The sequence below is a fragment of the Sinohyriopsis cumingii genome, chromosome 12 (assembly GCF_028554795.1).
Source record: "Sinohyriopsis cumingii isolate HCF-2022 chromosome 12, ASM2855479v2, whole genome shotgun sequence".
Taxonomy (NCBI): domain Eukaryota; kingdom Metazoa; phylum Mollusca; class Bivalvia; order Unionida; family Unionidae; genus Sinohyriopsis; species Sinohyriopsis cumingii.
The window spans coordinates 63,534,883-63,548,297 of record NC_142972.1 but is presented as its reverse complement, the minus strand read 5'-3'; the positions used below and the strand labels follow the sequence as shown (position 1 = coordinate 63,548,297).

Below are 13,415 nucleotides of genomic sequence, written 5' to 3'. Positions count from 1 at the left end.
TTTACATGAATATCGCAATAATGTAATGTGACACTTTATATTACAGAAACATGGTTCGTCAACTGAACTCAAAAGGATAGCGCGCACAACAATGCAGCATAACATGCATTGGACATTCCGTGTGGAAAAATGATTTTGTTTTTCAAATGTTTTGTTTATTCGGAAGGACACTTTTTCTTTGATTCATAGTTTGTAAGAAAAGTATATTGTACTTTTAAATGTTAATATTAGTTCAACTTTGGTTGTGGCTATATTTTATGCAAAATGATGGGTTTGTATTTTATTTATAAAAGTTAATAAATTGATTTAAAAGAACTCCAAAAAGAATTCCTTTTAAGTTTTCTGATGATTAGTAATTTTTGTGTTACTAGGTTAGAAAAAAGCCTGGAAACTCAAAATATGCATAAAACAGAATTGGGACTATATTGTACAGTACTTTCACCACAGCTCATTAAAATTATTTAAAAACTAAAGGCAGGGTTCCCAGGCTACGGGGAAATCGGGAAAAAGAAGGTACAAATAAAAATTTCCAACCGTGAAAAGTCGTGGAATTTAGCTCATATTGATGAAAGTCGGGAACGTATAGCACTGTTTTACTACTGGACCCCAAACCATTTTTTTTAATGATCGTATTAATTTCGTTTCCAAAGTAGCCCATGCTGATAGCCTAAAATATTAATGAATACAATAAGAAATTTAAAGAAACTAAAAAAAACTTAATCACCTCTCTGGACAATAATGATTTGGCCATGTCACAATGAACTCGTTGGAGCATCAAATCCAAGAGTCATTTGTATGTCAAAGTAACACATACCTTGCTCTTAATGTTGAATGTTTACTCATATCACATAAGCCAATTCAGACAGAAGATTAAGATTAATTTTACAAGCTTTAAATCGCTTATCAATTCTAGACTTTTAATAGCCATTACTTTCCTAAAGGATAATCCATGTTCTATAAATAGCTATTTAGCCAATACACTCCACTTGAATTCATCAGCTATAAAAGGCACTAAAAACAGAGTATGTATATATATATATATATATATATATATATATATATATATATATATATATATATATATATATATATATATATATATATATATATTGAAATAAACAAAATAATATAAAGATGTTGATGAAACTATAAATAATATCATTTATGACATTTTAGTTTCTTCTCTCATTGTTTATCTTGCATTATTTATTCTGTCCATTGGCAATTGAGAGTTTATAACAGGATAAACTAAGAACAATAAATTGAAACTATTAAATGAAAATAGTAAGTAATAAATGAATTAATAGATTGTACAATTTTCGCCCAGTTGCCATTCAATATACTAGAATTAGTCAATATTAAAATAAAATAATATTAATGCTTGCTTCCACGCATGCATCTGAAAATTAACAAAGGGTCAACGGACGATAGAGTAGTAAGTGTTCTGGTCTGATGACAGGAATTATTACAGAAAATGTGAGTACTCTGAATGATTTAATTCTGAGTGAAAAAGAGAGGTATTTTACTTACCATCCACATACAACTGTCTGTCTTTGCAAATGCATTAATTACTAGCGAACGGCTTAACATCCGATGAACGATAGATTACGAGATAATGCCAGTCCGGTTGATCTCCGTTACCAGAAATGTCAACAACAAAAAAGCAGACATTTCACATCATACAGTACTCATGCTAGATGTCAAGATAAGCGGATTGTGGTATAAAAATGCACTGTTTAGATGGTTTGTCAATATGGACAAAGAATTTTGTATGTAACAAAAGATACATTTCAGTGCATTTGATATGCAGGCTGCAGCTTCCTTTCATGGGGCCTCTGACTTTTAGCACTCCAAACCAATGGTTGTATATAAAGGTTCAAACAGCCAACAATGTCACCAATTAAAAAAAATGATATATTTTACCGTCTATCAGGAAAAACAATCCAAGTTTGTGACATTGGCGAAGTCCTAAGCGATCCTAAGATAAACTTTTTTGCGTTATTTTTCGTCATATTTAGAAGAAAATAAAACTACTATTTCGTGTACAAGAAAAATACAAATAAAATTTCATGAGCCACGCCACGATCGTCTTGAATTATTCAATGCGATCTCTTCCTCCAAAATGATAATACACTTTTTACGTTTTTTATACTTTTAAGAAAGAATTTTTCTTGTGTACAAGCAAAATACAAATTCATAAATATGTACCGGAAACTAGATTTATGTTTCTTTTTTTTCTTTCTTATTTTCTATGAAAAATAAAAATAAAATGGAGTGTTATAAAATAACAAACATTCAAAATAATTTCATTAGAATGAAACAATATAATTTAATAAAACAACAACAAAATCCACACATAATACTGATTAAAATAAAAACACAATATTTGTATGTTGCAAATTGAATTGTTATTGTACTCATTGAAACATAATATTTGACGATAAAATAAATTCCTTGGATATATATATATATATATATATAGTTGATAGATATATATTACATTATATCATACATAAAATATAATTGCATTACAAAGGTGTTCTTGTACTTAAGAGTCTGTCTCTGAATAACTCTTCAAAGTCTCATCTTATGCACGCATACCACTAGTCTCAGTGTCTTATCTAGTACCATAATAGGGCTAACAAGTCTAATTATATACATGCGTACGACTATGATGTCTTACTGTATACCATAATAAGGTTAGAAACAATGTAATCTTTATACAAATAAAATACATGTACCAAGGTCCTTACTCTATACCAGAAAATATCAGAAAAAGATTAGAAAGTATCATCTTATACAAGAATAAGCATAGAGTGTCTTACCATATAATAGAAAAGACTAGAAAGTCTCATCTTCGGCAACTAGAAAACTACAGTGTGTTACCAGAATAGGGCTAGGAAATATAATCTTATACATGTATAAGCTTATGGTGTCTTACCATATGCCAGAATAAAGTTAGAAGCTCAATTATATACATGCATGTGCATAGGGTGTCTTACTTTAAACCAGAATAAGGTTAGAAAGTCAAATCTTGTACATGTCTAAGCATATAGTGTCTTACCAAAATAAGGTTAGAAAGTCTGATCTTATAAAAATAGCTTACTGTTATACGAGAATAAGGTTAGAAAGTATATTCTTATACCAGAATAATCACAGCATGTCTTACCATATACCAGAATAAGGTTAGATATTATAATATTATACAAGCATACTATTATAATCTCTTACGGTATACCAGAATAAGTACAGTGTCTTACCTATAACTAGAATAAGGTAATGTCTGATCATAACAAACAGTATGAAACTTGTACTATCTGTAAAATTGGTTATTGGAAATTGAAAACTTTCTAATTTCGAGAAAAAAATTACAAATTTATTAAATATACTGTTATAATGTGTTTCTAAGGCATCATGACCATCTGAGGACACCACAACAATGTAATTATTACACTTAAATATAATTTTTTGGAAAAGGAATAGAGAAACAAAATGTAATGAAAGTGACGAATACCTCACCATGATGTCAGATTTTAATGAAAAAGTATTAACCTAAAACCTGTATATTAGGCACAATATTAAAGTAGGGGCATTTTTCTCATACGCGAGCTATGTTATATGTGTGGGATCAGTGGGTTTGTTATATTTCCACAAACCGGTCTATCCTGCTCAGATGTAAATGAACATATGAAATATCTTGATAGTGTAAGTAAACAATCTTGGTCAAATCAAATCAAGAATACAGTCAAACTGCTGATATGCTCTTCTGTCAAATATCATTACATGTATATATGGATATACCTTGTTATTGTATTTTGAGAGCTATTTATGATAGAAGTGTACATGTCGAGTTTTACCTAAATCTCCTTAGAAAATGAATATTCTTCTTTCGCAACAAAGAATTGTTGCCAGACGCACTGCAATGCAAGACGGTATAAATATTGAAAATGGTCTTCATAAAACTCACAGTATTCGGAAACATTGTGTCGTGTTGGCTATATTAGAATAACAGTTATAACACTATCAACAGGTCAAATATTAAAGGTTAAATTCACACCGTAAAGTATTCTCAAAAATGAAAATTATTAAATGAATAGTACAGAAAACATACATAAGACCTGCATTAGAGATTTCCTCCATTGTATGAAACATTTGCATATAGAAATATTATCATTCAGATTAAACTGATCCAGTAGAGAAAAGACAAATATACTTAGTAATTACAATGATATTATAAGTGTACAATGTGTTTGCCAAAATAAACAACCTCCATTAAAAAGCTCTGGTTAGTATAGATGTTCATAACCCTAAGACCCCATTTTTTCCCCTACACTGATTGCTGTAACACATATTATTATTCTTTTTCACTATGTGCTTCGCAGACTTTAAAACACATACAAACAAATGCTACAACTTCCTAATGTAACACATAAGCCTGCCTGCAGAGTTCACGTAGAACACTATCAATAGAAAATTGAGAATAGCAGGCATATCTAGATACATATACACATACTCTAAAGAACATGTATGATAAACTACAGCATGCTCATTCCATGAATCAAAGTAAGGAAACCACATAGTAAGGTTAAAAAAAGCAAATATTGACAAAGATGATACCTTATATTAAAAATTACTAATTGCGTAATACGTAAAATCATGTAAAATATTTACACTACCAAATTTAAATTTTATATATGTGAAATGCGTAATTTTCATAATTAATGATATGCAAGTAAACTGCTTGAACCATATTAATACTGACGAAATAGAACTATATACATCATTCCCTGCAACATCTGTTATAGATAATACGGAACATCTTATAGGCTTCATAAATCAAGAAATTAAATATCTATTACATGCTCGTCTTCCCAACAATTATATGTGCGATCATGTCAAAATGATCTACAATACGGTGAAAAAAGCGGTTTAACAAGGATATTTAGGGATGGAGCTTCCTAACTTTCATGTTGCGGTATAATGTATTTTCTTGTTACGGTTGTTGAGCTTGTATTCTTAAAAAACAAGGCAAATAAAAGAAGACTCAAAACTAATGCAAGCAAACAACCAAAAACAGTTTAGCCAAGATGTATCAATGACCTTGATCTTGAATAAAGTTTCATATGAAAGGACAAGGACTATTGACCAAAAACAAAATAAACAAAAACTACAGTAAGCTGTATGGAAATGTTGGTCATTGTGGCTTAGATTTGCCTTTAATGACTAGATCAAGGTTCATTACTACAGTGACAAATAATGTTAACTGAATTGATATACTAAGATAATTGCAAAGCGTAAATGTGTCACATTAGCTTGTTTTCCCTGTGACCAGTCAAAATTAATACAAGCATTAAGTTTCATCTCTATCAACAAAAGACTGTTATAAAAACCGGGTATATGCAAAACCGTACCCAACGCCGGAATCGATAATAGCAAGAGAAATGACAATGCCTGTGCCACAAGAAGCTTTTCAATGATGGTCGCTCCCATCAGAATGAGTAATACCCTTGTCTTTCAAAAAAAAAGAATATAATTTATTTAACTTCTATTTTTATACAGATATTTGAATTGGCATATATACGTTCGTTTTCTTTGTTAGGACTAAATTATCCATTCGCTGAAAATGGAAATTAATAAGATGCGTATTCCAAAAATGGTTTATAAACGAAGCGTCTTTCAAAATAATAGCAAGAAAAGAAACAACAAGAAATATTTATATGTCAAACTTAATTGCCAGGGTTAGATCAATGTTATGTCAAGCATATTTTGAATACAGCAATAGTCCATTTTTGTAACAGAACTAAACCTGATATTAACAATTATTTATTCCCATGTACTTATAATTAATGCTACGATATAATCATGGATTCACCAAAGAAAAAGTACTTGGAAATGGTTACTGTTCGCATGTAATATTTGGACATTTAAACTCAAGCATAGAAGGTGAAATGCTCCAAATATGGTATTTAAATGGCACTTAACAAATCATTCAACTTCTTTTCCAATGGCATGAACATCTCTAGTGTGTCTTTGTTCAGCTTTAAATCTTGTTCCATTTCTTGTATCGTTTCATTCGTTGCTTCTATTATAGATTCGCTGACTTTCTTGAAGTCAATAAGCCATTTCCTATAACGGCCTGTGAATGAATCCGTTATAAGTTTATGCAGATGATTTTCCAATGAAAAAGCGGCTATAGCTTGTTCAGTAATTTGATTCATTTGTTCGATACTCCTCTTATTCCTGGCCCGAGCAACCCGTTCACGAACCCAATAATATGCTGACCATGTTCCAATCACACTAAAAACTCTCTCAGCAATTTCCCATAAGCGATGCTCAATAACAGAAGTCACAGTTTCCTTGTTGGATAGGTTGCCAATTTGGCATGAACTATTTAGCAAACTAAAACCGAGTTCAAGACTATTTAAGTTAGTAATGTTCAAGTCAAATTCTGTTTGCATGTGCCTGCACATATCTGTAATACTGTCTAAAGCCTGTTTTAATGGCCCGTCTTCTGTAGCTGCCCACTCCAGAAGAACATTATGAAGTCGTTTGTCTATTAGTTTAAGTCCGACATTTTCCACTTCACTCAGTGCTGGAGCACATGTAGTCCAGTTGAAGTGATTCTGTTGCACATTTTTACTATTTACATACCTCTTAAGATCTTGCGATAGCACTTTTTCTTTTTCACCAACTTTTGCTTCAACTTCACTGCACTAAAAGTAAATAAAAGTTATTAATACTACCACTAGTATTGCTACTACTACAACGAAAACAACTAATATTACTACTTCTGCTAGATATAATAATAATAATAATAATAATAATAATAATAATAATAACAATAGTTGTAAGAATAATATATATATATATATATATATATATATATATATATATATATATATATATATATATATATATATATATATATATATATATATATATATATATATATATATATATATATATATATATATATATATATATATATATATACAGTCTTCTGCTGACGTGAACATCCCTGATGTTTGTTTTGGTTATTATTCCCTGCCTTTAAAGTTTAATCACCATAAAAAACAATAAAATCGCATTGAGCATGTTCATACATACATCAATGCATATGTGATTTATCTTAATGAATGTTGAATTTGTACTGTCATTCATATCTGATTTGCATTGCTTCTTTGTTAGTTTTTTTTTATTTTTTTATTCTGATATTATAATGTAATATTGTATGTTAGACTTAGCCTTGTCCAAAATAAGTTTATTTGATACTTGTCCTGATTTATTGATTTTTTTAAAAAAATATTCTGCAAGACAGCTAAAATATTCTCTGAGTGAATGAGTTTATTATCAGGAACATTATTAGTAGAATTATATATGTATATTTGGGTTTAGGTCTGGATTATTGGAAATCACTTGTATTGGCCAAAATATAATAAGTGACGTTTACAAATACTGTAGCTCTAGTCCTACTTGTCAAGTTGTATAAAAACCCAATCAGAATATACCCAATGTTCATCTGCAACATACTACTGTAATTGATGAACCAATTAGCATAATAGTGGTTAACTGTGTCGGGTTCTTACCAAAGAACAAGCAAGGCAAACAAGTCTTGCTGAACATAAGGTTGGTGTCTACAAGACTCCCAGAGGCAATTCAATTGACGAGTATTGAAACTAAAACAATATTTTTTTACTCAGTTTGGCCTTTCCAAATCTGTCAATTCTGATCAAGGGTCAAATTTTATAACTGGAATTTTCCAGCAATGTTCGCATGAATCAGGCATCTAGACATTCATGTCAAAAGTGAAATCAAGAGTAAATAGAATTAAAATGGAGAGAATCTTTCAGTCTGGTGATAGAGTGTGGTTTCTCTTGCTATTTCTTCCCAAAATAAATTCAGATTAGGTTTAAGGTCCTTACAAAGTCAAGAAGAAAATGAGTGTGTTAAATTATAATAGTAATACTCCTAGTATGTACAAGTATTAAAGGAGAGCCATTATGTTATAAAGAGAGCCAGCTTAATTTTTCATTCAATTTGGTTATACCTGTCCCATACAATTAGGATTTAAGCGATGGAATGCAACTGGACTGAGTGCACGACTCTGGAGTAACCAAACTTTGGAATTCGGAAATTATGAATAATCCAGGCAAGAAATTTTCACATCTGCAGAAACGGGAAAAGAACTTTCTAAAACAGCTCTTATTTGAATACGAGTACGTGTTTCCATATATTTCTACACGATCAAATAAAATCTACCGTGCTGATGAAATTCTAGATTCCACATATGTGAAACAAAATCTAAGCAGGATAAACACTCTCAATAAAGAATGTCTGAAAAAAGTCGGTATTTGCTAGAGAATGATTTCATAAAACCAAGCAAATGTGACTGGAGTTAACCATGTATATTTGTCCCAAAAGCAAATGGTACTTTGAGCATGTACTACAGAAAAGTGAGCCGTTTGACTCATCAGAATCATTCCATTAACAAAAATCAATACCTGCTTTAAAGGAATTAGAAATGAAAAGTATATTACCAAATTTAAATTTATGAAAGGGTTCTGGCAAATTTGACTAACGGAAAGGGCAAATAAGTGTGATGCTTACAATGATGATGTAATCATCTACAATAAGACTTGGAAAGATAACTTAGAGACATTTAAAAAATTCTTTGACAACTCATGATGCAAATTTGGTCTTTAATGTATCCAAAAACTAAGGTTTTCCATGCTGCTTGTGTTACATTTCTTGGACATATTGTGGAACATGGACAAGTTAAACATGTAGATGCTAAGGTCAAGGCTGGATACTATCGAAAATTATGTTCCAATGCTGCTTACTGGCTGAACCCCTGATAAATTTATTAACCAAATTTCATTGGTCTGAAAAAATATCTGAAAGCTTTTGATCAGTTAAAGGCCATACTTGAGAGTGTACCAGTTCTTTCAACTTATAAATTTCATACAATCATTTAAAATGCCTGTTGATAGAAGTGATATTGGGGTTGATGCAGTAATGATTCAAGAACATAAAAATAACATAGATCATCCATTATGATATCTTTGTATAAATTAAATAAGCACCAGAACGATCATTTCACGTGCTGGATTTAATCTTGACCTGATATATTGATGTTTTATTTTATTCTGTAAGTAACTAATACATAGCTAAGCTATTCTCCATATGTATGGGTTTATTATCAGGATCTATATTGAGAGGTTAATATCATTATGTGGGTCTAGGTTTAAGTTATGTTGATTCCTCTATAATTTCCTTGGCATATATGACATTGTCAAGGTTATATTTTAATTTTAGTAACATACTTTCTAATAATAAATAACGTGTTATATTGTAAACATTAAGAACTTTCTGTAAGGTTATTTTCCATTGGGTAATGTTAATAATGGCCCGATATAAGGAAGAGGACTATAGACTCTTGTCACAGGACATTTTTGTATTCTTGCTTAAGATCTATCAGAATCAATTTGAATTATTTTAGTGTTACGCGTCCATTTGGGATGAAGTTTATTACTTCAAATCATTGTTGAAAGCTCCAGTGGTATAGGTTAGAGCGTCTGCCTTGGATGATGGAGGTTTCAGGTTTGAAACCCGACTGAGTCATACCAAAGACTTATAAAAATGGTACTAATAGCTGCCTCGCAAGGTGCTCAGCATGAAAAAGTTAGTATTTGGACTAATTGGCCTGGTGTCAGGTTAAGTGACTGGATGGGACGTGATGCTACATGCCTGCAGCATGATTCCCCAGTGCAACACAATACTAGAAACTGCCACACTGCAGATATCGTAGTGGTATGAATGAAAAACTGTTAAAGCTATGTTAAAATTCTAAATCACACGCACACACATACTCATCAAATTGTTAAATCCGTGTGTTATTTTCTGAAAATACAGAACGCTCTTAAAAATGTTCTTTGAGACATTCACTGGGATTTATAGTGAGTTGAAACCTGAAATCATGTTACTGTGTTTCAAGAAAAGATTGTTGGCACTTCAGCATTATACAGGCACATCACCACTTCAATGTTGAATTTAATTTGGATTTCTATTAAAGTGAATTCAGAAATTTAAGTTATTAGGACTTATATATGCAATGCTTGGATTATTTTGGGATTTAGTTTTCAATAAAGTAAGTTCGGTTCTCATTTTCACTTTGAGTACTAAGGAAATAAATTATTTCTTTAATTTTACAAACTTTGCTGGTTTTCACTCTTCTCCATTGTCTATTTTTAGATCGTATCAAGATACATTGCACATTAACGTCTGATCAGTATGACACAAGCACTTCTTTCAAAAACAACAACAATAATAATAATAATGATAATAATAATAATAATAATAATAATAATAATAATAATAATAATAATAAAAATAACAATAATTATGCTAATAGCAACAACTTGAAGAATGGTGAGCAAAGTACACACATACATATGCCCCACTTGTGTATTTACACCCTAGTATTAACAGTAGTATATCGTACTGTTTCCTTTATGCATCATTTCATTATGTTAAATAGCTGGTATATGATACACAGTGAACATCGTAATATATGCGCACATGTATATTGCTGATTACGATTTATAAAGATAATGTTGAATTGAGCGAATAAGTGACTTTTTCTGTGAGCAAAGAGAATTACATTGCATAACTGATAATGTGCAAATTGTTGTGAATAAGGTCTAAGATAATATAAATAAAAGGTTCTGACACTGAAGAAACGCAGCCCCGGTGTGTTAAAAGAAAAGCAGGTCAACCAGAAATATACGGGTGAGAAATGTTACTCACAAAAGACAAAAAAACACTGTTGAAGTACACAATTGTAGTGCACATATTTATTTCTTAGAAGAACACATCTAAACACCAAGGATGATGCGTATGATACATATCATGCCTGAGAAAAAGAACGTTTTGTAAGCATGTTGATGAATGAATTACCCTCATAATCATTCATCCAATGCATGTTTTTTAGGAAATAGAAACAAAGGAATATCTTTTTAAATAAAACTTGTAATGCGAATTGACCATATGAATGTGACTCAAAGTTCAAAGGGTTGAGAGTGCCATGAAGTCTTAGCTTTGTAATGATTCACTCCAAGTATGCAGGAAACAAATATGTGAGTTTAGGAAATATAAGTAAATAATACACTTTAACAAAATCCTTAGTGATGTTTCTAAACCAATCGCCATGATCCTCAAGTCAGCATCTTGTTGTTTTTTTTCCTGCACAGAACAACGAGATTTTGATGCTAAGACAATTTTCTCAAAGGCAAAGACATGCCACCTGATCAAAACATTTTACATCGTATTAGATAAGTATGAAGAGTTATCTCAATACCCATGTAATCAAACATATCCTCCAATCTCAAAAAAACCGAATTTTCCCTAATTTGTCAAAGTGGTACAAATATGCATTCAACCATGCAGTTGGGAATTATTTAATTGCCGTCACATCAGTCAAATATTATTTTTTAAATTATAAACTACGAAATAAAAATTAGGTTGCTAAATGTTTTAACCACTGCTGCAAGACTTAAGTAAGTGTAAAGAGACATTTATTTTACATGTTCTGAATTAGTTGACTCATCTACTTAAAATCCAAATGTTTCTCCTTTCCAGTGAATTTCTTTATTCATCCGTGTTTCCTTCTGTTTCTGATTAATAATTATAAGTTTGACATTGTCCATTAGTTTTATTAAATGTAACTTGTACATATGCAAAAAGATATAAACCTATTCAGATGTTCCTGGTAAATTAGGATAATCTAATGAACATAATCTTTATGAGTCTATATGTATCAGATTATTGCAGCTAAACTAAAGGATTACAGTTCATAAGGTTTTATATATACTATATTAATAGGACATGCGACATACTATAACCTTCAAATTTAATGTTGCTCGGCTGTCTTGTATGAACATGTGTACAAGACCATTCCAAGGGTTTCAACAATGATACCCTTATGATTCTATGGTCAATAATAACAACATTCACGTGCATCTGGCTACCACCCTCGTGGACTCCAGAACCAAATATGTACAATGTTTTAATGACAGAGCCTTTCAAGTTAACATACATGCCAAACCCTGGCGAGGAAATAGTGTAATCCAAGTGAACAAAAAGAGTAATCCGAGCAGATAAAGAGTAATCCACATATAACATGACACAAATTCAATGATAATATGTACAAATGATTTATTTATTTATCCCACAGGACTTTTAACATGAGTTAGTGCTTCAAATTTGTGTACATATAACACTTTGAGTTTTAAAAAGCTTGTAATCACAGGCTGTAACATTATAATCTCTAACACCTTCACAGCTAGAGTAGAATTGTGTTCCATGAATTCTCTTGCTTCTGCACCGATAGCAATATCGGCATTATTTTTCTATTAAGAACTCAGAAAATAACACCTCCGTATTATTAACATTCATGTACGCAATTTAGTTCTGATGTACATAAGAAGTTACCTTAGTATTGTAGTTCGTAAGACCAGCTAATTCGATGTGTTTCATTGTTTTCAAGTTTTTCTCCACATACAATTTAGCACCATGACCAATATTAAAATCGTTTCCGCACAGACTGCAATGAGCATGATGCTGCCCTAGAATACAGGGACTAATATCATTGCTTAAAACTGACGACACCTGTTATACATGTACTATATAGTACATGTATGACAGATCAATTTTAGGCAACGATACGAGCCCATGTGCCCGAGAAAGGAATGCTGTGTTATGCCATTCATGTAGTCATTTTTGAAGGATTCGTTGTTTTTGTCTTTTTCTGATCTCCTGTGAAATTCTTTGAAAAAATATATGTGCTCTAACACAAACAGCGACTAGAATACATCTGAAGCCTTTAAACACCAAATAGTAAAATTATTTCCACACGGCCTGCAATAAACGTCACGTGATGCTGCCTTCATGTCCTCATCTTTAGAGGATTCTTTAATTTTATGTTTCGTTTATTTTTTGTCTTTTTCTAATCCATCTGTGAAACTATTTGAAAGGATATAGTTTTGCTCTCATACACGCATCGAATAAAATATCTTATACTTTTTAGCGCCAATACATATAGACTGGTTCTGTACTAAATATAAATTAGGAAAAAGAATCTGCGAGTAAATATAACAGGAGGTCGAAATTTTCTGGGTGATAGGATAGTTGCTATAAATAGAATATAATACCGTTAGAAAAGTGCATGGACAAGCGTACTGTTATATTGTAGTTACGTAGAAGCCGTCTTTTCTAAAATACTGTCTGCGGGATTAATGGAATGTTAATAAACACGAGAAAACAAACAATTGATTTTTTTGGGAAGGTAGATATACCGAAAAAGCGTAATCCATATACATTTACGCGTAAGGCGTAATTTAGTGAAAAAAAGCGTAATG

The 13,415-nt window shown here is 31.2% G+C and overlaps 1 protein-coding gene across 1 annotated transcript in view; it reads right to left on the bottom strand.

Annotated features, from left to right (window-relative positions):
• Positions 1-1,125: 1,125 nt before the first annotated feature.
• Positions 1,126-13,415, bottom strand: part of LOC149786589 (uncharacterized) — a 43,620-nt gene continuing 31,330 nt past the window's right edge. The window contains exon 5 of the mRNA XM_089975952.1: positions 1,126-6,713. Within this exon, the coding sequence (XP_089832078.1) occupies positions 5,967-6,713 (747 nt within the window). The 3' untranslated portion in view covers positions 1,126-5,966. The remainder of the gene's footprint in view (positions 6,714-13,415) is intronic.